Below are 24,244 nucleotides of genomic sequence, written 5' to 3' on the forward strand. Positions count from 1 at the left end.
TTGTTATCTGTAAATTGTGAATATGAGATAGTTATAAATTCAAAATCTCAATTTTAAAATGATTTGTGTTCATTATACAAGGACTAATAGGTGTAATTGGAGCTCTTGAAAATCTAAGTGAGGATTTCTGGGGTTGAGGTATGGATGAGAGGTTCAGCTGGTAATGAGGTTCTTTTTCTTGTCACTCAAGTTAGTCAAGCATAAGTAAGTAAATTTCTTTAAATTAATGTAAATATTTTAAAGTAAACTTAAGCATTAGTTGATTAAATTAAACCCATCTGAAAGACTGTGATTCCATGTATTGATTGTTGAATAAGATAATATAACTGTTCATGTAGCCATTTTTTTTTTTTTTTTTTTACACCTACAGCACCTGGACTTCCTAGGTGGTCTCCCATCCAAGTACTAACCAGGCCCAAACCTCCTTAGCTTCTAAGATCAGACAGATTGGGCTTGTTCAGGGTAGCATGGCCGTAGACTCATGTAGCCAAAATTTTAACAATGAAGAGTTCATATAGATATTGTCCTGATCTTCCGATCCTGGAGTTAGAATGAATCAGTTACTCACAGAAGCTAGGGAACAACTTTACCCTAAACATTATTAGCTTCTGTTTTTACTTTAATGATAATTTAATCCATTCCTTATATGTCATTATTCCTGGGTGAGGTGGAGAGATGGAGAGAAGAGAGGGATGAATACATACATGTTTAGAAGTTTCACATAACTCGGTTTTATGCAACTAATTACTTAAAGGTAGTGTTGAAACTAATTTTAGCAAGTAATAAATTGTAGGCAGGATCTTAGAGAATATTCTGCCTTTTAATCTTCATAGATTCTGGAGTTGAAAGTAGAAGGCCACTTTACTAAGTATTCCTCAGATCCCTCAACATCAAGGAGGTTGGGAATGCCAACTAAAGAGCTAGGATTGTCACCTACAGGGAACATTTAAATCTAAGTTAAAAGCATAGATTAAATAAATTCATTTGTGCCAACTTCCGAAAGGCAAGGGCAAGCTATAGAGTACGGAAAGAAGTCAAAAAGGATAAGCAATACAAGGTAGACTGCTGGGGTTTACTAAATCCCCACTGAAAACAGCCCATTCCTTAGATCATTCAGATTAGTCAATTATCTCTGTGGATAACTCTCTCAGAAGTGCCTCCCACCTATGGAAATTGGATGGGCCTGGGGCTCGCTAACCCACCTGCTTGTCTTCTGAGCAGTACCATTTTGGGTTATTAATCACAGCAAGAAAGAGGAACAATAACTACAACCTGGAAGTTCTGGTGTTCTATCAAGTGGGCTGGAGGAAGACATTGATGTCAAGACTGAAAACAGGTCCCCGCCCTTCACTGAGTGATACTCCTTCTGATGTTTCATATCGTAGGTTACGTCTTTTTTGGAGAAAATCATGTCACTGTTGAGAAGAGAATGGTGACCAGCAGGGACATTTCTATAGAAAAATAATGTAAATTATTCCAGACATGCATCAAGATTCCCTTTGCTGTCTTCTTTGAGTCAGTGTGTAAGAAACCCAATTAGGAAGGATAAGAGAGCAGCTTATCTCGCCCCAGAAGTCACTGGGGCACATATAGGAATTTTGCTGTTCCTCTGGGTGACAAAAAAAAAAAAAAGCATCCCTTGGATCATGTGACCCTACCAGCTTCAAGGCAAATCTCATAAGGGCATTGTGTGGAGGCTCTGAAATCTGTGGGGATTTTTCTCTGCAAATGCAGGGGGAAAAGCAGGTGGATGGATAAATAAGCATGGCTTTGCTCCTGGTCTTCTTGCTGGCATTCCTGAGTTTGGGCTCAGGATGTAATCATCGGATCTGTCAGTGCTCTAACAGGGTTTTCCTCTGCCAAGAAAGTGAGGTGACAGAGATTCCCTCCGACCTCCCCAGGAATGTGGTTGAACTGTGAGTATCACAGGCAGTGGGAACTGTGTGGCGGGTATTTGTGTGTTGAGTGCTATTATTTTCATATTAGGCTGATAACTGCTGCACTGGAATATTTTTGTCTTGACCGAAGGCTTGAATAAAACAAACTCCCCCAGCCCAACACTGCTGTCCTGCATCTCTCCAAGGATTTTAGTGAGAGTTTGTCTTGGCATTTGTCAGGGAAAGGCAATGCGGAAATTTGAATTTATTTTCAACCCATTTGCTCTTGGGTTCCATACTCTCTTGGGTAGAACCAGAGAAGTAAAATTAAGAAAAAGTAGAAACTTAGAAGACCTAGAACTGGGAGGCAGAAAGACAACTTTGATTTAAGGACTATGTACAATGTGAGTCTCCTGAGGACACTGAATTCAAGAATGCAAGAGTCATTGTTGCTTTACAGGTACCAGCAAGTAATTTCTGAACTGAGATTCCGCTCCCTGGGGAGAAAGGGATGGAGGAGAGGAGAAGGGGTGTGAAGAAAGAAAGCTAGAAAAGAAAAAAGAGGTGGAGAGGGAAAGAGAAAGACAAGACAACCTTTCACACAGCTGGGAAAATGTGATTCTCAACTTTATATTTTTACTGAACCATTCTAACGGGAAGTCAATAGACTCCTGAATCTGGACAAGAACTTAGGCATCACTTCACTCTATCTCTTTATTTTGCAAATGAGGTTTCTGGGGTCTGGAGAGTAAAATATTTGCCCAAACTCTCAAAATGATTTGAGTCAGAGCCCGAAACTAGAAATCAGGCCTTTGACTAACAGTCTATTGTTCTTTCCCTGAAATCCCATGTCTGACTGCATTAGAGCAAGAGGAAGGCAGGACCGTTTAACAGTCCAATTACCGCTTCCCCTGAAAACTGTCAAGTTGTTGGTCATAGTCTGTAGATACCCTGAGTGTTTTTAGTCCAAGGATTTTAAACAGAAGTCTCCATTCTGGAAGCTGGTTGCAAGCCAGCTATGGATGACCTGTTTTACTGCAGAAGGTGGGCACTTTTTCAGTTCACTGATTACCATAGCTACACTCAAACATGTTGATGTTGCATTTCGGATTTTCACTCGGGAACAAATGGTCACAGACTTGGTTGGTTCTGCTCACTACTTTTGCGCTAACACAAGTCCTCTCAGTTCCTATCCAGAGGCAGCTGCAGCAGCAGAGAAAATAACTGGTCAGCTCTGTGTTTTGGCTACACTGACCCAGATGAGACAGTTATTCCTGATTATGGGGAAGAATGTGTCTGTGCACAAAGACAGTCTGGTTTATTAGGTTCTTATAAATATAGTAGAAAGCCGATGTACCTGAGCTCCTATAAGAAGTCGCTTGCTTCTAAGTGACTGAACAACTACTTGAGCCCCTCTGAGCCTCATCTTCCTCACTTCTAATGTGGTTTAATCCAACCTGCTTGGTTAGATTATTGTAAACACTAAAAAATATAGCCCTTCCCCCAACACACACAGCCATTTTTACCTCTCCTGGCTCTTTTCCACTTCTTCTAATTTTTCCCTGTGGGTCAAACAATGTCCCTCTATCCAAAACTCCCTTCTCGGCTACTACTTTCCAATATCTTTTTTCAAGAAGAAAGAATTTTTTTTTTTTTCGTTTTGCAAAGAAAACAGAAAGAATGGGAGGAGAGAAGGGACATAAAAGAAGAAAATCTATCCCTAAATCCGAAACCTCAGTATATATGTATGAGCTAGTGTGTGAAGAGTAGGAGTAGAATTTAAAAACAAATTCATACTAAGATATAAAGGACTAAAACATATCTCTGCCCAAGAACACTTTGTAACTAAGGAAGGAGGCTGTAGGCGAGTGTGTGTCCAACAGAATACTGGGAACAAATTTCACGCTCTTGACAAAGCCTATCCCACAGTGAACCCTTTACTTAGAGGTACATAACAGAGGATAAAATGGCATAAAACTAAGAAGGGGAAAGAAAGTTCTTGCCTGTTATTGACATTTTCGCCCACCTAAGGAATGGCTATGGTTATTTGAGAGCTTTGAGGACTAAAGTAGTTCTCCCAGATATCTAATCTTGAGAAGATTCTCCTCTATACACTCGTTAAAAGGGCATGAGCTGAACCATTCTGCCGTTCAGCTTCACAATCTTCTTGGCAAGGTGTATTGAGGAAAAGAAGGTAAATGTTGCTTTGGCAGTTAGACCAAAAAAAAAAATTATTTGAGGATATTTTTCAGGTCAGTTTGTTAATCACTAAAGAACAGATAAAATGCCAAGCAAACTAGAATTCAGATGTTGTGTTAGAATGAAAGAGCAAATATTTTTGTTCTCTTCAAAGGATTGCATCAGGGTTATCTGGAACATTGGCAGAAGGAAGATGGAATGGCTTGTTCAACTAAGTATTTCTAATTCACCTTGCAGCCTTCCAAGTTTGAGTACTGATTTTAATGATGATCACATCAGGTGCAGGTAGATGGAATAGATGAGCTTCCTGGACTGCAATTGCTTAATCCATCAACAAGACAAAGCTTCACTGTTAGTCAGGTTCACTAGAGGGAAACCACTCTAATTTTACCGTGTACATTTTTATCCTATCATTCTATCCACCTTGCAGCAGTCTCATTTTACATACCTACTAGCTATCGCCAAAGATTTCTAATTCCCAATGATCTGCATATGTTGATATCAATACCAAAAGAACATAATAGCACCATCAACAGGCAGGTAGATTCATTTACTGTTTGCTTGGTGATTTACACATACTACTTCATTAAAACTTCATAATAGAACTGCAAGTCTTGATATTATTGCTCCATTTTTCAAATGAAGCAAACTGAAGAACAGAAAAGTTCAATAACTTGGACAGAGTCACCCATGCAGCTCCTAGATGGCAGAGCTGGGATCCGAACTTGAGCTCAATTATATCTCCTCTGTATGGTATATACAGTGAAAGTCTTCTGGCTCTCCTTTCATTTCTTTCTCAAAGAAAAAAGTGTCCTTTCGAATTTTGACCAGAGATCAATAATTTTTTTTTTTCCTGTTAAGAGTCAGATAATAAATACTTTAGGCTTTAAGGGCCTTTCAGTCTCTGTTGCAACTTCTCAGCTTTGCCATAGTTGTAGGACAGCTGCAGCAGACAAAATGTAAATGAATTAGCATGCCTGTGTTGCAACAAAACTTTATTATGGACACAAACTTGAATTTCATATAATTTTCACATGCCACATAGTATCATTGTTCTTTTGATTTTTTTTCAATCATGTGAAAAAGTGAAAAACATTGTTGGCTCATGGGCCAAAGAAAAACAGGCAGTTGGCCTGATTTGGTCCACAGGCTATAGACTGCCCACTTCTGATTTAGACTATAGCAAAGAGTAGTTAAATATTACTGGTTTAAGTAGGGTTTGGGCAGCCTGAGACAACATGGCACCATGGGGAAAATACTAAACTACCTGAACAGAGTCAGAAATTCTAACTCTGTTAGAGGGAATTCTAAGGTAATATTCACAGAAAGGTCTTTAAATGGTTCTGACAAGTCAGAGATGATAGAGTGTAGCCTCTAGAATCCCAGAGAGCTGAGTTCAAACCCAGGCTATGCCACTGTTTTTTGATCTATCATGTGGGCTCTTGGCTCTACAATGGAAATTGCAGTGTGTGTTTTACAGACTTGCTGAAACAATATAAGTGAAACAATGTAAATAAAACACCTAGCACAATGCCTCTCAGGTGATGGTTGCTGTTGTCATCTGTAAAATACTAGGAAAAAAAATCACTTACCACAGAGGGCATTCGTGATGATCCAATGAGTCAATAGCTATGGAAATGTTTTGGAAAATCTATGTAAAGATCTATAGTAATCTATGTAAAATCTATGTAAAGTTTATAGTCTCCCATTTAAGAATAATGTCCTCCTCTTTCCAGTGGCTGGAGCACTTACTCTCTGTGCATTTTCTTACTAAGAAAATGTATTCCTTCAGGCTTTCAATATCTGTCAAGAATTCAGGGAGCAGGTTTCATTCTGACCATGGTCTAAGGAATTTTGATATCAGACGTACTCTAGAAACTCAGCTTAACCTGGAGGCAGTCAGTGAATCTAGAAAAGATCCTTTGATGTTGCTTTATTCTTCCTGGAGGTAGAATTTCTAAGAATAATGCAAACGCATATTCAAAACTTGACATTTTAACTCTAAGTGACAATATAGATATAGCTATCTTTTTTTCAGCAGGATTAGATGACCATAAGAGGAGAAAAGGGTCCACTGATGATCATTCTCAGCATAGAGAGAGCTATACTGAGATTATATTATAAACTGCCAGTATTTCATTACAATTTCAACTTCTAATTATCTAATTATATTTTTCCATTTCTATTTTCTTCCTTTGCCTTATATTGTTTTTTTCTTGGTTTAGATCATTCTTAATATGCTATTACCATAGATTATTGTTTAGTTAGGATCTTTAGAGTGGGTCTAGCTTACTCTTTTCTTAGTAGGCCCTTAGTTCTGAGGAATGTATATGACTGTCATATGCCAAAAGAGATGACTTTTCTAAGTTCTGCGATCTCCAAGAAGGAAATAGAGTTTTTGATGTTTGCAAACATGTTTAATTGTGGAAACTTTTTCTCTAAGAGCATCTATAATATTCTGCAGAACATACTGTGGGGAAGGCAGATCCAACTGTGGTCTATCCAACCCCAGCCACCAGAACAAATGCCTTGTAAAGTCTGAACTGTAGCCCAGAACTCCTGACTCCCAATTCAGTGCTCAAAACAGCTGGAAATGAACTCTTGGCTGGATTTTCATTGTTTTGTGCTTGAGAAATAGCTGTTTAAGAATATGCTATGTTTTCATGAAGGATATAGTTCTGAAATACAGACCACAGCCATGACAGAACTGGGTGTTACTTCTTCTGAGGTGATGAAAGGGAAGATAAAACAATGGATTACAAAACTGCTAAAACCTCTCCTGACTGCCTCATTTGTTGAATACTGACGGTTTAATTCTCCTCGTAATGTAAGTTTCACTCTCCTGATTGCCCATATCCAACCAGTTTTATAAACTCCCTTCATACTGCTACTAGCCACAATTCTTTTCCCATGGCCGTCATATCTGTTTGGGTCCTGAACATCTGAAGCCTGGATTATATGATAGCTTCAGAATTTATCTCCTTCCTAGTAATCTCTCTTCTCTGAATCTGCCTGCACCCCATAATTCCACCTTTCTCCATAAACACCACTGACACCATGTTATGATCTCCAAGGTTGAAATCATTCATATGGCTCACCTTTTTAACTGTACCTCTCACTATTCTCCAAGAGCCAACTACTCTGCAGGATATAGACTTGCTTTCAAGCTCAGTTTGCATATATCTGCCTCCCTGTGTCTTTATGTTATACCTGTACTGATTCTCAATTTCTTCTTTGCCTCTTGAAATCCAACCTACTTATCATAATCTTGCTCAAAGGTTGCCTCTTTCATGAAGTCTTCCCTTACCACTCCATCTTTCTTAAACCGGAACCCTGGTGCAGTTCATTGAGCGATCTTGCTTTGCACATAATTTTTCATGTGTGTTCTATTTCCTCAACTGCCGTAAAAACTTCCTTTGTACTCCTTATTGTGCCTGGTACAATGCAATGCATGTTCTAGGCCCTCCATTATGTGTTGAACAAATGATACAATAAATAAGGGGGAATTACATATGTTTATTTGCTCTGCTTCTCAGTGTTGTAGAAAAGATTCTTGTAAAAGATGATTATTGTTCTCCCTGTAGTGAAATACTATAGGATTTGATAGTTTCCTTGTTTTCCTTGCTTTTTTATGTGTTTAAGGAAATGCCTTTATGTCATTCAAGAACCTATTAATTTATTCAGAAATACATAGACTGAAACAATGTTCCCTAAGTTAAAAGTTAAATATTCTATATTGTAGGCATGTCACTCAGTTCTCTTGACTTAAGTAATAATACCAGTTTTTCTATACCTAAGAAGAATATTGAAAGGATGAATGAAATTGCCTAAATAAAATTACTTTAAACCAGGCAGAAAAGTTAAAGAAATATAATTTTTGTCAATTAAGGTCAGATTCTAAACCCTGAATGTTAGCTTTCCTGTGCTCCCAAGAAGTGCTTCGATTGTCATAGCTCTGTCTGGATATCACAACCAAACTCCCCTTTGTGCAGATCGCCCGGGGCACCCATGTCTGGAGACTCCTACTGCCTTGTTGAGATATTGCTTTGAAAGAAACAAACAGCAGAGTTTTCATCCTAATCCATACATAACCCTTTCTCTATAAACAAAATCTTGCACCCACTTTCATGAGAAATTATATATCTATGTTCAAAATCGGAATTTAATTGTGCTCGGGGTAAGAGAACTTTATAGTCCCTGCAGAGGAATCAGAAAAATGACTAAAGGAATCGCTAAAGAATGCAGTATCTTGAAAGAGGAAAGGTAGAAATTATATTTCAGAGAAAGAATCCTTTAAAGTAGAAGATGAACTCTACCCTGAGACTTGTCTTAAGAGCTATAATTTACAGAGTCATTATCAGCAACTGAAGAGTAGGGGTTCGAAAGCTCAGAACTGTACTTGTTTGGTGACGATAAATTCCCTTCTTTACTTAAAGGTGAGTGCTGTCCTTCCTCACCCAAGTCCTCTACCAAAGAAGCCTAAGCTTCAAAAGCAGGACATCTTGGCTGCAAATGGGAAATAAAAAAGATAACTTTTTATTATCCTTTTTCAAAGCCACTAATTGGGTTATGTAGTCACTGTGGTTGATTGGACTGTACTTTTTTGGGTTTTTTTTTTTTGCTGTTAGATTTAGATTCTCCAATGTAGCTTTATTTAGACTAAATTCCAGTTTATACATCCCACAAGGTCAGTTAGGAAAGAGAATACATAATTATTTTTAATTGCTTAGGATCTGATTATAATGAGATTTGGATGTTTGCTCTTAATCTGACCTCTCCCTGAAGTATCTCAGAAGATGTTTTGTGTGTCTGACCTGAACATGCCATGACTTTGTTCTTTCATATGGCTTATGCCAACTGATCTGAAAATCTTCAAGGGATGTGCAAAAAATATTTGAATAAAGCAACCAGACTCTTGCCATAGACTTGAACTCAAATATATTTTTAGTCTTAGGAGTGGCTTGCGTCTATGCTCTTTCATCCCTTCTCCCAGACCTTTTTCAGCAAAAGCCAACACGGAATTCTGTCAGAAATAGTGGAAAATGTACAGTGTGAGCCAATTTCTATATCTCCTTAATGCCAAGCTAGGTGAAAACCTCTAAGAAATAGGGACCCAAAAAGTTCACCTAAGTTTCAGTGAAACAGAAAGATCAATTGAGGACATGAGAAAGAAAATTCATCAGGAGGCAGGAGGAAGGTTGAAGTGAAATGATCCTGAGGTTTTCTTCAACTCTAAAATGCTTTGATTTTACAGACACCTTCAGGTCCCAAATTTCTCAAAACAATAGCCTTTTCCTAAGCCTCAGAGTCCAGCAGGTGTGCAATTCCTAAACTTCTGTGATTTCAGGTGTGGGCCTTGGAAAGGGGGCTGGTAAAGAGGGCTCCTTTATGCTTAATAGGCAGTTCTGTTGTTTTGAAATGCAGTATGGAAAACCTGCCCACAGACACCTCTCTATCTTGTTATTTTCAGTTTGGCAAAGGGTTTTAAGAAAGAATTTGTGAGGGATCCCAGCTCCTACACCAACTTTGTAACTAAATAAATGAAGGCTGATGGGACGTCAGGGAACACTTCATCTAGAGTCCTTCTGGAATAAGAAGGGCATTTTTAAAAAGCCCCTCATGTGAAAGGGCCACCGTCTTCAATACTAGATTTTCAGGAGTGGCCCCAATATAAAATATTCTGTCCCTTCTAAGAACATCTACTAAATTTTAGATCAGAAGGCAGGATCGCATTCCTAGAAGGCAGGATTGCTTCTGCTGTTGCTTTCCTCACCATCTCCTGGTAACAGCTTCTGAACCTGTCTCTGCGCCTTCCCTCTTCTCACTTCTCAGCTCCCTGCTCTGAGCTCTTGCTCTGGTTTAATTCCTCTGTGGACTCCAATGCCCAGATCCAGGACAAAAGTTCAAAGTTTAACATTAAGGTCCTCCATATTTTGGCCTCAAATTAACTCTCCCGTCCTTGCTCATCTTCCATCCTCTTAACCCTTTGCTCTTGCATTATTTTCTATGCCCCAGCCCCCAAATATATTTCTCTACTCGAATATTATTTTCTCCCATCTCAAATACTTTCTCCTTACCATTATTGTTCAGTTTTTGAGACCAAAGTAAAGATGCTCACTTTTTATGAAGTTTCTTTCAACAGCAAATATTTATCGATTATATTTGTACAAGGCACTATACTGGGCAATTGAGAGAGAAGAATCAATAGGAGAGACATAGTGCCTGTTCTCACAGTTACTAAAAGAGAACACAAAACAAGTAATGACAATATTGTTTTTCTTCACTTTTACCCACAACAATCAAAATTCTCCCTCAGAACCCGGAGATGTCATTATTAAAATCACTCATTTGACAATTAGTTACAAATTGCTTTGTGCATTTTGAAATCATAGATTAAGAGAGCTGAAAGAAATGGATGTCTAGTGAAAGCCAAAGAGAGATGCTTGCCTGTTTGATGCCAGAAGAAAGCTGATGAGAAAACAGGTGTCTGCCTGTCCCATCTAGATCTGCCTTTCTGACCACCTACTACGGTTGGTTTCAGGAGCTGTGCAGGGTTACTTCCAGAAAATTCCATTCTTTAAAAGGTCAGAAAATCCTTGCTCTATTTTATAAGGAGAAACTCGAATAAAATAGAATGACAAATGAACATCAGTAAATTTATGATAGTTTCACTGGCAGATGCCCAATTGTTTAAATCTGATGAGAAGTTTTCAAATTATGAAAATACAAGGGGCTAGATCATTTGAGTTGGGATAGAAGAGAAGGGCACAGGAGGTGGAAGCACCAAAAGAGAAAATTTAGGCTGCACTGTTCCTTTGCCAACCTCATAATTTTTCCTAAAGCTGCTCGTGTTCATGAATACTATCATGTGGATATTGGGGAGGTAGTGGGTAAGAGGAGTTTATATGTCGATGGGCTGGGTATGTCAGCCATCCCCCAGAGGAACTGAGAGTCATCTCTAAAGTCTGGTAATCACACAGTTAGCTTTAACAAAGCCCAGCTATCTCTTCTGAAAATGGCACACCTTAAAAATGTGTACTTTGGCATGAAGGGGACATGAATAAGGAATTACTGCATGCCCTTGAACTTACAATAATTTTCTTTCTTCTAAATTTCAAACTACTATATTTTGTACAGCTATGTTTAGAATAGAAAAACAAATTGAACACAAAAGAATGATCACTCTCCATTATCAGAACACAGCCTAAGCAAGTATCAACAGTCAGCCACTACCTTATGCCCACCAAGGCTAATTTCTAGTCAAGGCAGGAAGAGAAGAAACCTTCATTTAATTGGTATTTGTTTTGTGGGCAAGCAGTGTAACATTTCTGTAAGTTGTGGGGCAGGGGGAGGCAGCAGAAAATGCAACAAGAAACACTTTAAATTTAGAGGAAAAACTAAAAAGGCAATGAAAACAAATATGGGAATTATGGGGGACGACAAAGAGGTCATCTGGAACCCTGCATAGAGTAGCAAAATTCCTTATCAGGCCCCTGATTTTGAAAATCTGAGTTCCTTCTATGAGAACATACAGTCTTGGAATGGCATCTGATTCCCCCAGAACAAATACTAGAGACAAGAGGAAAGAGAACAAACAGTTATGATAGCTAGATAGAAAAATTACAAAGTAGCTCTGGAAGCAAAGCACTTGAGTAAGATTCAGGAGAATGAAAAGCAAAAACAACAGCAACAGAAATTATAAATAAAAGAAAAGGCTGGGCCTTGCATTGGGGAATCACTAGTTCAGTATCTAGATCTTCCCTCTTGGGCTGGTCAATTTCCCTGGGAAGATTCTTCCAAGCTCCTATGTAGAGGGTAAAGCCCTAAGTGCCAGCATTCTGGTGGCTGGGGAAAATGGCTGGTTCTCAGCATACAGCAGTCCTAAGTGGTCTCTGGCATCCTCCAGTCCAGAAACTCTCTATCCTACTCTCTTAAAAAAATAAATATTTGGTGTTTTGCTCAGATGGGGAGGAGCACTTGCCCAACTGCTTCAAGTGAGAAATATGGCTGCCTCTTAAACTTTCCACCAATTCTCTTTATTTTGGCCACCTCATCGATGCTATCTCCTTCCATTTCCAGGAACACCAGTGCCTCAAATTCCTGAGTGTTTCAGAGATTATGCAGTGTAAATCACATTGGCTTAGGGTTCCATTCTCTAGAGTCTGCTAAGTCAGCACTTCTGAAACTTTAATATGCAAGCAAATCAGAGAAATATATTGGGAAAATGCAGATTCTAATTCAGTAAGTCTGGGGTAGAGCCTGATAGTCTCCATTTCTACCCAGCTGCAGTAGATGCTGGCAGTACTAGTTCCAGATCCACATTCATCCATCCATATTCTTTACAATCCTAAAATTTTGTTCTTGTTCCTCTGTCCTTGTGGCTTTATGCTTCAAAAATCAATCAATCAATCAATCAATCAACCCTCTTACTGTTTTAAAAGGAAACAAATAGGTATGTCTTTACTATGCCATCTCTTCCCTGGAATCCCCATTTATTATTCAATTTATCCCCATTCAATCTGGCTCTCTTCCCACTGTTCCATTGCAAATTTTCTTGTCACAGGTATCAGTAAACTTTTCTTTATTTTTAGTATGTTTTACACTATGTTTGACTATAAGAAGAATGCCCACAATTCAGATGCCAGATTCAATGGGTACGTTCTATCCGCATGTTACACGCTTCTCAGGAACACTCCCGTTGGCCATCCTCCTGCTTGAAGCACTTTTCTCTTCTGACTTCCAGATTCTGTGACCCCACACAAGTTTTCCTCCTCCATCTCATGCTAGATCTTAGCCTTCTCTGCTGAGTTCTCTACTGCTACCAGCTCTTTAAATGTTGGAGTTCCCCAGGCTTCAACCAGACTCTCTTTTCTCGTGCACTTGTATTCTTTCTATGATCTCATCCAGTTCCATGGCTTTAAATACCATATACATTCAAAGTGTATGTGCCATGCCTGACCTCTTCATTGAGCCCCAGACAAGTAATATCCAACTGAAACCTTGACATTTTCACTTGGATCCCTAACGTCTCAAAAACAAAAACAAACAAATAAACAAAGTAAAAACAACAAGTTGAAAATAGTATACTTAATCACCCTCCCCTAAAACCTTCAGAAACTCCTCCCCAGTATTCATCGTCTATATAAATGCACATATCACCAGTTCCTCATCCTGAAATCCAACCCAACACCAAGTGCTGGGAATTTGACCTCTAAAAAATAGCTCAAATGTCTCTGCTTCTTACCTTTCCTACCATCACTCTAGCTGAAACCACCATCTTCTCTCACCTGAGCTACCGCCAGAGTCACCACTGCTTCCAACCTTTGACTTTTCTTGACTCCATTCCCCACATAGCAGCTAGAGAGACTTTTAAAAAGAGAATGGCATACAATTACTTAGAATTGCACTTAAAATGAAATGTACTCAACTCATGTTTCATGACTACCTACTATGGCAAGCATTGTTTTAGTTGCTGAAAATCCAGCAGTGAGCAAAACAGACAGGATCCCTTCCCTTGTGGAGCTTATATACTTTGCCATGGCTAGAAGGCACTCCAACATCTGGCCTCTGCCTGCCTTTCCATAGGCACAATGCACATTATGTGCCACTTGCCCATCATCACTATGATCTAGCCACGTGGACCCCTTTTTGCTCTTCAAATACACCAAGTTCTTTCCCACCTTAGATCTTTTCACGTGGTTTTATTTGTCTAGAATGTCTTCCTCTCTTTTTAATGGCCTCTCATCTTTCTCGTCTTTACCCAAATACCACCTACTCAGAGGCCTTCCTTCACTGCTCCACGAAAATAGCACCCCCATTACTCTAACATATGACCCTTTTCTTAATTAAACTTACCGCAGTTTGAATGTTTTTATATCTTTACTTATTTATCTCCCCCTGCTAGAAGCTAGAACTAAAGTTTTATGATGGCAAGGATTCTAGCATGTAGAATAATTCCTGGTAGAGAGTAAATGCTTGATAAATGCATGACTTGAATGAATGAATGAATGAATGAATGGCCCCTTCAAGCAAATAAGAACTAGAAGATTGAATGTAACAAATATCTACTAAATCCTACTATATTACCATGCTTTATGCTTCTTATAGTATCTCGCCCAATAGTCTTGCACTGTAGCTATTACTCTTCCTATTTTGGAAAATTGAATTAAAGGAAGAACTAGCCCAAATCTACTCAGCTTCTCAGTGTCAGAATAGAAATTGAGATTCCTGATATACTTAATTTAAAAATATTGAGATTCCTGATATACTTAATATTGAGATTCCTGATATACTTAATTTAAAAATATCTAGTCTGTATATTAACTGTAAAAAAAAAAGAGAGAGAGAGAGAGAAATATCTCCTTATCTTCTGAACTCTTAAAGCAAAACAATCTAAACTCTTCATCTGAGCTTAAATATGTACAATGCTGCAGTCATCCATAATACAAAATATATATTTTCTTGGGTCTCAAATACAGTAGGCTTCCTAAGAGCTAGCACTGCACCCCTCTCCTATACCCAGCAGTACTGGGTACTCAATAACTATCCAATATGGAGGACAGAGACACACAGAAAGAAAATGAGTGAGTGGGTCATGAATAAGTAAAAAGAGGACTGAAAAGTAAATGTCAATGGCCATTTCCAGTGACAAATTGCCTAATAACCGGAAATTCTCTAATTATGTTAAAGAGCTGTTAGTGATATGTGTGCCTTTGGAGGAGGCAGTTGGAAGGGCTGATTCCAACTTTCCTGTTGCCCTTTACACATATTCTGTGAAGATTGTTCCCCAGTAATAACAACTCTCAGCAGGTTGAGTAGTTGATCTTCTGGAAGTGTAGAGGCTTAGCGGAAGTGACTGCTATGTGAACATGGAGTGCTTGGTGGAGGCTTGGAATCTCTGTAGATACTCCCTAAACCAACAGTCTTCAACCTTCTTGGCACCAGGGATCAGTGCTCCTATGAGAATCTAATGCCTGAAGATCTGAGGTGGAGCTGAGGTGGTGATGCTAGTGCTGGGGAGCAGCTGCAAATACAGATGAAGCTTCCCTCACTTGCCTGCTGCTCGCTTGTTGTGTGGCCCGGTTCCTAACAGGCCATGGACTGGTACAGGTCCATGGCCCAGGGGTTGGAGACCCACTCCCTCAACAGTCCTCATACAATTAGATGAACCATGATGATGCTATTTCAAAAGCTCAACAGAGTTAAATCCTTATTGGTTTAATATGACCTCACAGCCTCCTTTCAAAGATTTCCTTCCAGATTTGGGGAGTTGTACCTCTGCTTTCTCATATTGGACACACTTTAAAGACTGGACCAAGGTCACTCTAAGTAGTTTACAGTTCCCTATGTGATATGATTTGAAAAACATCGAACTGGCTCAGTTGCCTCAAAATATCTCCCTTGTTATTCGTCACAATACCATCACTAATAAATTGATCCTCAAAGCTTTAAAGATTTCCCTAATTTCTAAGACTCTGAAGTTGAAATATAAAATCTTCTTGGAAGATAAATATCTTAAGCTTTTGAAGACTGGCCCTTTAAAACTTTTCAAAGTGTATTCCTCACAACCCTAGTTTCATAAGACCCTCCAGATAAAGCAAATTTTAAAAAGTCTTCCATGATCAAATAGGTTTGGAAAATGCTGCATGCTATACCCCTAGTCTAGAGACTCACAATACACATAACATATTAAAGGCTCTCGGAGGCATTCCAATTTTATATAACCCATAAGTATTCCACAGAACACACTAGGAAACTCTGAATTAGTGAGATATAGTTAACCAAAAATAGGCTTTAGCAAGTGGGTCTCTATATATACTCACAGGAACTAAAGGGTGAGAAAGTTAGTATATATGACCCCAAATATGTGGTAGACAGATACTTTAAAATTCTATGTGGGCCAAGTCTTCACCTCTGCAAACCCGCTTTGTTCTTCAAATCAGAGAATTGTTTGCTAAATGAACTTGAATGAGCACACATTTTCTCCCTCCCCTTACTTGTTTTAGGAATAAGAAATGAGTTCCACAAAAAAATGATTTGTCTAAGGTCACATAAATAATTAAAGGCATTGTCTACCCTCTATTTCCAAAGCCCAAACTTTAAATCCTCAATTTCTAAGCTTCTGTGGCAGGCTTGGTGATAAAACGTACCTCCCAACTCCCACGAAACACAGGCAAATCCCACCACCACCACCTCCACCTCTTATCCTCTCGCAATCGAGGAAACATCTATTAGAACTCTACTATTGTTTTATTTTTACCTTTGCCAGCTTTATTAAAAAACACACACACACACAGTTTTATTGAGATATAACACATATTATACAATTCATTCAAAGTTTACATTTCAATAGTTTTTAGTATACTCACAGATCTGTGCAGCCATCACCACAGTCAATTTTAAAACACTTTTGTCACCTCATAGGAAAACCCATACCCTTTAACTATCACTCCCCTACCTATCCATCCTCCACACAGAATTAAGCAACCATTAATCTAATTTCTGCCTCTATAGTTTCTCTATTCTGGAATTTCATATGACTGGAATTACATAATATGAGGTCTTCTTTCACTTCGCATAATATTTTCAAGGTTCATTCATGTAATAACAGGTATCAATACACCATTCATTCTAGGGTTGAAAAATATTGTTTTGTATAGATATACCACATTTTGTTTATCCCTTCATCTGTTGATGGACGTTTGGATTATTCACCTTTTGGCTATTATGAATAACGCTGCTGTAAATGTTTGTATGCAAGTTTTTCTGTGGACATGTTTTCATTCCTCTTGGTATATACCTAAGAGTAGAAGAGTTGAGTCATAGGGTAACTTTATGTTTAATCCTTGGAGAGCCACCAAACTGGTTCTCAAAAGTGGCCAAACCATTTTGCATTTCCATGAACAGCGTGTGAGGTTGCCTATATCCCCACATCCTCTTAAAACACTGACTTTTTGGTTCTAGTCATCCTAATGAGTATGAAGTGGTATCTCACTGTGGTTGTGATTTTCATTTCCCTGATACTCAGTGATGTCCAGCATCTTTTCATATGCTTATTGGCCATTTACATGTCAATTTTTTAATCTTTCTCAGAATCCGTTTTGGTTTTGTTTTCTCTATTTTTTTTCTATTCTCTATTTCATTAATTTCTACTGTCATTTTCTTAATTTTCTTCTGCTCACCTTAGGTTTAGTTTGCTCTTCTTTTTCCAGTGTCTTAAGGTGGAAGGTTAGGTTATTGATTTGAGATCTTTCCTCTTTCTTAATACAGGCATTTACAGCTATAAATTTCGCTATAAGTACTATCTTAGCCATACCTCATAAGTTTGGGTATGTTGCATCTCTGAACTTCTTGGTGTTCACTTGAACAAAGGGGAACAGTTGGGCAAGCCAAAAAGAAATAAATGTTATCACAATGAAGTTTTCATCCCATTTTTTACTTTAATGTTTTCTTCGTGTGCATTATTAGTTTTTAATAATTCAGCATGCATGTTCTAAATATCAGTCTGGTGAATGGTAATGGCTCTATCACCCACAAAATAAGGCCACTAACTGCTCTTTTTGGCAGGCATAACAGTTTTTTAAACACTGTGATATGGTGAGCAAAACAGAGAGAACTGAAACTACAAATGGAAGAGTACTTTCCAGGGCTGCTTTGGTTTGTTAGATCAAAGGAAAAGAACAGATTTATTTTCTTCTGAGCAGGATAGAGCAAAAATGACCTTCTCCCTGTGTATTTACAGTCCTGACCATTTAATTGAAGTAATTTCAGCAACGTAGAGCATACAGTTGTACCAAATGGGAAATAAGCCAAAATAACAAAATCCTGAGTTCAGCACCTTCACAGAAAAACCACTGAGACCCTAAACAAAGCAGTACATCAGGTGCAAGCTACTACAGGCAACACACCTTTATCAAACACTGTGTGTACAGCCATTTGCTGGGATATAAGAGCTGAAAGATGCAGCCCTGACATGTAGACTCTTTAAATGTAGCTAAAGAGTGTAGACAAAAATACATACACAGACACAGAGGAAGAGAACAAGGCTTTTCAAGTTATGTGATGATATGATAAAAATAGCATACGTAGAACAAAATTTGAGTACTGTAGAAGTTCTCTAAAAAGAGAGGTACCTAGACTTGAGAATAAACAGGGCACTTTCTTGAAAAGGTGTGACATGTGCTGAATATTAAAAAAAGAAAAGATTTAAATACATGGTAGTGAGGGAGATCACAGAGTTGGTCGAGAGAAGACCTGGAGAGCCAACGGCAGCAAATCAAGGAAATCATTTTCTCTCCTTAAGAAAATAGTATTGTTTCTGAATTATCAAGTTAATTTTTAGAAAAGTGCCAAGTGCAGCACTTGGGTGAGAGTGGAAGAAATTGTAGTATTTTCATTCCAGATATTCAAATTCAAAGAAGTTTATCTAGCAGAAAAATAAATGAAGTTCTCTTTTAATAATTTGTGGAGGTTTAGGTAGAAAGAACCAAGGTGTGGTTCAGAGAAATTTAGTAGGGTGTAGTAAATGACTTTAAACATCTCTATGACTGAATGTGGAACAAATTATACCCAGCTTTAGTGTGCAGTTAAGAAATACAAATTCCTGGAGGAGAAGGGGAGAGGTATATGGGCTAAAGGGGCTCAAATATAAGGGGATAAGGGGATGGTGAAGTGGGTAAAGGGGATCAAATATATGGTAACTGAAAGAAACTGGACTTTGGGTGGTAAACACAATAGAATATACAGATGTCAAATTATAATGTACACCTGAAAATTATATAATTGTATTAACCAATGTTACCCCAAAAAACTTAATAAAAAAAAAGAAAAAGAAATACAAATTCCTTAAGTCACTAGAAGTCTTTTCAAAGAGAATTCGATTTTTTATTCATTTATTTATTTCAATTGCTTGGAGTAGGGACCAGCTGAAATCATATTATGCTTAGAAGATCTTTGGATCTAAAGCTATATGTTTCTGAAATAAGTAACTCCTTCAAAGAAACTTACCTAAACATTGGGTTAATTTATTCTTTGACACAGTAAACAAATTAACTCAATTGGATCTAGATAACGTTTCCTAAAATTAACCTGAATTTTCATCATTTTGTTTGTTGATTCCTCAACTCACCTGGCTTTTCAAAAGAAAGGAGAAAAAAATGAATAAATGAATGAGTATAAAACAGTAAATACCAAGAAAATTTTCAAATATCCTGCCTCTCGGGTATATTTTTCCACCTCTGCCTTCAAGGTGAGCAGTCAAGATCAAAGATCAACTAGAGATCTGTAACCCATCTAATTTTGTTTTTACATTATTCTGTTAAGTTATCTCCCTTCTAATAATCATTATGGTGTAAGTGACACTCCAGGGGAAATCAATTCATTTTGAATAAATAGAAAAGCCCAGTCTGCCTCTCTCTAATCATAATTGAGGCTTCGTTTATTTTGCTGTTTGGACTCTGCTGCCCTCCTGTTTTCTCCTAAGTTGACTAGCTTGTCTGCTGTCACCTCTGGGAAGATTTGCCAGTCCTTAGGGACTGCCCTCCTTGAGTTGGGAACAATTAGAACCACTTAGATATCAGAATTGCATTTCCCAGCAGCTGGCTAGATGTTTTCCTCAAGATCATTTAAAGGAAAAGTCCTTTAAACCCCTACGAGGATATTGTCTTTCTTATTTTCTCTCCACTTAGAAAAAAATGTGAAGCTACAGAAAGCATCCAGATTTGTAAAACTCTCAAAAACCAGGATTCCCATGCCTCATTTCTATCTTACATCTGACCAGTATTATGCATGTCTTAGACCTCAGAAGATATTTGTGAATAAATGTAATGAATGACTTGCACTAGCTTGAATCGATGAGTTAAATTGAATTGAATTGGACTGGATTAGATTGAAATAAATTGAACTGAAATTCTCTGGACTGACAGAGTAGCTATCATGAAACCAGAAGGAAGGTCAGAGTGTCACATTCACCAGCTAATCAAGGCCAGAACTTGGAATGGTCAGGGAGTCCAGACCCTCTTGGCTGAAACAGAGGTTAAGCGATTTCCCGAGGGCGGATGACAAAATGGGAGTACAGCAGAGACCACAGGCATAGTAATAACATAGACCAATACTTGGGCTTGCACGGATTGAGTACATACTATCTGTCAGGCACGGCCCTAAGTGCTTCACTGTATCACCTCATTTATTCCTCACAGCAACCCTTCAAGGCAGTCCCCACTACTATCCTCACTTTCAGATAAAGCATGTAGTCATAAAGCAATTAAGTAACTAGCCCAAGAGGCACACTCAGGATTTAGAACAAGAAGCAGGACCCTGAGACATTGCTCTTAACCAAGACACAATGGGTGGTGGAGGAAAAGAGTTTATAACATAACTTAAATAAGACTTTTTTAAAAAGAAAATGAATTTTTAGAAAATGAAAGAACAGAGAAAGGTGGATTTTTCCCCTCCTTGAGGACTTGAAATTATAGACCTATTTCAATCTCCTGAACCTAAGCATTTACATTTTTAACTATCTATATGTCACATATCTTAGTCTCCTGAAGTTAGGCTTTGGTAGGGGTTCTAATTTCTGGGAATACCATTAAGCCATACACAGACACACACAGGCTTTACACACACACACACACACAATTCTCATATTTACATTTATACATCCTTTACATTCCATAGCATAGTCCTATAATGTTGAAAATGTTCACTTAATGTCTTGGGGACTTGGAAACCCTAGTCAGTGCTGGACACCATGCTATATCTTTACTTCCAGAATGACCAGAAATCCTGATGGCATTATCTCTCTGCCCTATGTACCAAAAGGTCTGTCCATCTCTGAATTTTTTGCTCCCATCAATGAGGAGTGATTGACTGCCTCCACTGAGCCCTGAGTCTAATCATCTGACTAGAATCAGAACTACACAATGGTTCTAATTATTGACTGTTTTAGTTCTGAAGATCTGAGTTCTTTAGAGTCCTGAGCACATAGAAGTCATTCCATACATTTTTGGAGGTAACTTAGTGGTCCCAACACACTAAGAGTCAGAGAGCAATCAGGCTACCTGGGATAGCTGTGGAGGCAGGGAGGCTGAGTGATGGCCCAGAATCCTCAGGGGTTAATGATGGATTTGACCTAAGGTGTGAGGGAGAGGCCAATTGCAGGATGACATGAGTAATCTAATAGCTGGCAGTGTCATTTACTGGGCTATGTGAAGAGTAGATCAGCAGGGGAGGGAAAGTGTAAAGACAAAAGTATAGTTTGAGATATATTGAGATGTTTTTAAAGCACATGAGTGGAAATAAGTAAACATAAATTTTCTAGAAGATTCATATAATTTAACCACCATCTGGGATGAGAATGTGAAATTAGGATTGTCATCTCATGCTCTCAAGGAATTTAAGCTGGTTTCTAGTAATTTTCAGTTTTCTCTGTTTCATTTTTTATAAGCATTCATGAACTATTAATCAAAACCTCCAGAAGAATATTAATAGGACTGATGTTAAGTTTTCTGGTCTATAGTTTCTAGAATCTGTTTTCTCTGCACTTTCTGAAAAAAAAAAAAAAAAAAGGGTCACTGCCCATTTATTTTTAGCCTTCGTGCTCACACTTGTTCTTTCTTCTATTTCTTTAAAGAGATTAAGGGTTTCTACCATTTATTTAAGTTTTTGGAGAACGCCCGAAAGTGCCAACTCATTTTTTTTTATATATGGGAAGTAGAAACTCAATTAGAAACCTTCTAGTTCTTCCTTTCTTCTCTCCTCATATATTGAACCATTCAATATGACAAAGCCATTCAACAACAACTTCAAGGACTTTTCTCCTGGGATGCGGGAGTTAAGGAATCAGACAGGTTCAGGTTGGCCTGGTTCTTTGATCTTGTTGATGGGTGCTGGAGCATAATTCAAACGGCCCTGGTTTTCGTATAAACTGGGTTGTGGTTGGAATCTTCTTTTGATCGTGACTTTCTCCCCCCCCCCCCCCCCCCCCCCCCCCCCCCCCCCCCCCCCCCCCCACCTTCTTTCTCCCTCCCTTCTTTCTCTTCTACTACCTGTCTCTCTCCTTGCCTCTTTGCTCCCTTTCTTCCTGCCATATACCGTTGACACACTCTAGAGTTTAGGTTCCTATTCTTATTTTGTCTTTACTCCTGATTTTGTGTTCCTTTTTTTCTGTACACAGCATAACTTTCTTAGTGCAATATTTTTCAAGATGCTTTCCCAATCAGTTTCATTTTTTCATCTGTATGTGCAATAACCATTATAAATGCTCATTATTTTATTAGTATTACTCCAAGAAAATGTTCCCAATCATTAACTCATTCATTCAACAAATATCTATTGAGTATGCATTGAAGTAGTTACTGTGAAGCACAGAAAGCCTATCCAGACTAATATCTGACTTCAGGACACTAACAGATTAGCATGAGAGTAAGCCATGCACAAATCACAGGTGCCACGAGAGGTATGTCTTGTGGGAGTTCACAGAAGGCAGGTACTAGAGGCAGCATTTGTGAATGACGGGGTAGATCGAACAAGGAAGGCTTCAGGGTGTAGATGGCAGTAGGCCCGCACCTGCTCCTTGAGTAATTTTGATAAAGGAAGATGAAGAAGTGTCTGTGTGTGTGTGTCAGGGGAGAGGAGGAGGAATATGTGTGTGTGTGTGTGTGTGTGTGTGTGTGTGTGTATTTTGTGTGAGTGATGGTCCTTGTTGAGAGAGAAGCAGGGTATTCCAAGAAGAGTAAATATAAGTTTCTAATTGACACAGGGAACTTAAATGTGCACACTTGTTCCATTCGATTTCTTATTCCGTTTTTTTCCATGCTCTCCTTGTCTTGCTACTTCTTATCTCTATTCTTTTATACACTCAGATAGTTCAATTATATTTGCCAGCTCAGGACTCTTTTTCATTCAGGATCATTATTCTCTGCCTTTCTCCACTTCCCTTTCTTTCCACTGAGTTTGCCCAAACCCATTCTTGGTTCCTCATCCTTTCTCTGCCAGCTTGACAGAAATAGACAATCTTTCTCTCTGGTGAATTCAGGAAGCAGAGATATATATAGGATGGATGCTTCCCGATGTGGCAGACCTGCAGGCCACCTTTGTGATCCTCATGTTCCATCTACTGAGAGATGTGTCCTAGGAAAAGGAGGCCAATCAGCACTGTGGAATGATCCCAGGACTAGAAATGAGAAAACCTGAGTTCTGGTCTTATACAACCTAACGTCCCTGGGCTTCAGTTTAGTCTTCTACTATATGACTAAACTGAACATGATGATTCCCAAAGTCACTTCCATCTCCACTAGATGGAAGGAAAACTTGAACACTCAGAATGAACTTTGACTGAAGCCATTGAACCATTTAATAATCGAACCAGCATCATGTCTAGTTACTGCCCTTTCCATACCACCACTTCCAGAGACCCTTTACAGCTTTGTCAATTGTGATTTTAGGAATCTCACATGAATAGTGAAAATCCTGCATTTTTTGCCAGCCTCTTTCTTCTGACTTGTCATGATTAAGTGGCAGCAGGAACAAGCGAAAGGACCCAATATCTTTTTATTGACAGTTTGCCCTCTAAACTCTGCCCCAGGAGAGGAAGAGCAGAGGTTAAAAGAGCTCATCAGCCATCTGCAGTTTCTTAGTTTTTAGGTCTGTTAGCAACTGACATTTTGTCCATACCACTACAGCTAGTGGCAAAACTGGGGAGTAAGAGCCACTTGGGCCACGTCATATGTATGTGTGTGCTCATTTCTGGCTTTCCTTTTTCAAGTTCGATATTTAAAATAAATGGTCCTACAAATCTGAGGCAGAAGATGGCCTTAAAATTCTTCAAGTAACTGAATGGTATCTCTTAGAAAACAAGAAAGCAAAGATTAGTGAGCACCAATTCATTCATTCATTCATTCATTCATTCATTCAACAAATACTTATTGATTGCCTACTGTGTGCCAGAGACTGCTCTATGTGCTAGCAATACAACAGAGAACAAAACAGGCTGCAGGAAGAGGTGATAAATTCTTATGGAGCTTATATTCCATAGCAGGTGACTGATAACGAACATAAAAAATAAATAAGATATATAATATGCTAGATGGCGATGTGTGCTACTAAAAAAAAAATAATAAAACAGGGAAAGAGAAGAGAGAGGGTCAGAGGTGGTAAACACACTAGCCAGA

At 38.5% G+C, this 24,244-nt stretch overlaps 1 protein-coding gene and 1 pseudogene across 2 annotated transcripts in view; one reads left to right on the forward strand and one right to left on the reverse strand.

Annotated features, from left to right (window-relative positions):
- Window positions 1–361: 361 nt before the first annotated feature.
- Window positions 362–479, reverse strand: LOC120622646 (uncharacterized; annotated as a pseudogene).
- Window positions 480–1,673: 1,194 nt separating this feature from the next.
- Window positions 1,674–24,244, forward strand: part of FSHR (follicle stimulating hormone receptor) — a 156,550-nt gene continuing 133,979 nt past the window's right edge. For both annotated transcript variants that reach the window (XM_039887196.1, XM_039887197.1), the window contains exon 1: window positions 1,674–1,916. In XM_039887196.1, the coding sequence (XP_039743130.1) occupies window positions 1,765–1,916 (152 nt within the window). In that variant the 5' untranslated portion in view covers window positions 1,674–1,764. The remainder of the gene's footprint in view (window positions 1,917–24,244) is intronic.

The sequence above is a fragment of the Pteropus medius genome, unplaced genomic scaffold (genome assembly GCF_902729225.1).
Source record: "Pteropus medius unplaced genomic scaffold, Ma_sr-lr_union100, whole genome shotgun sequence".
Taxonomy (NCBI): Eukaryota; Metazoa; Chordata; class Mammalia; order Chiroptera; family Pteropodidae; genus Pteropus; species Pteropus medius.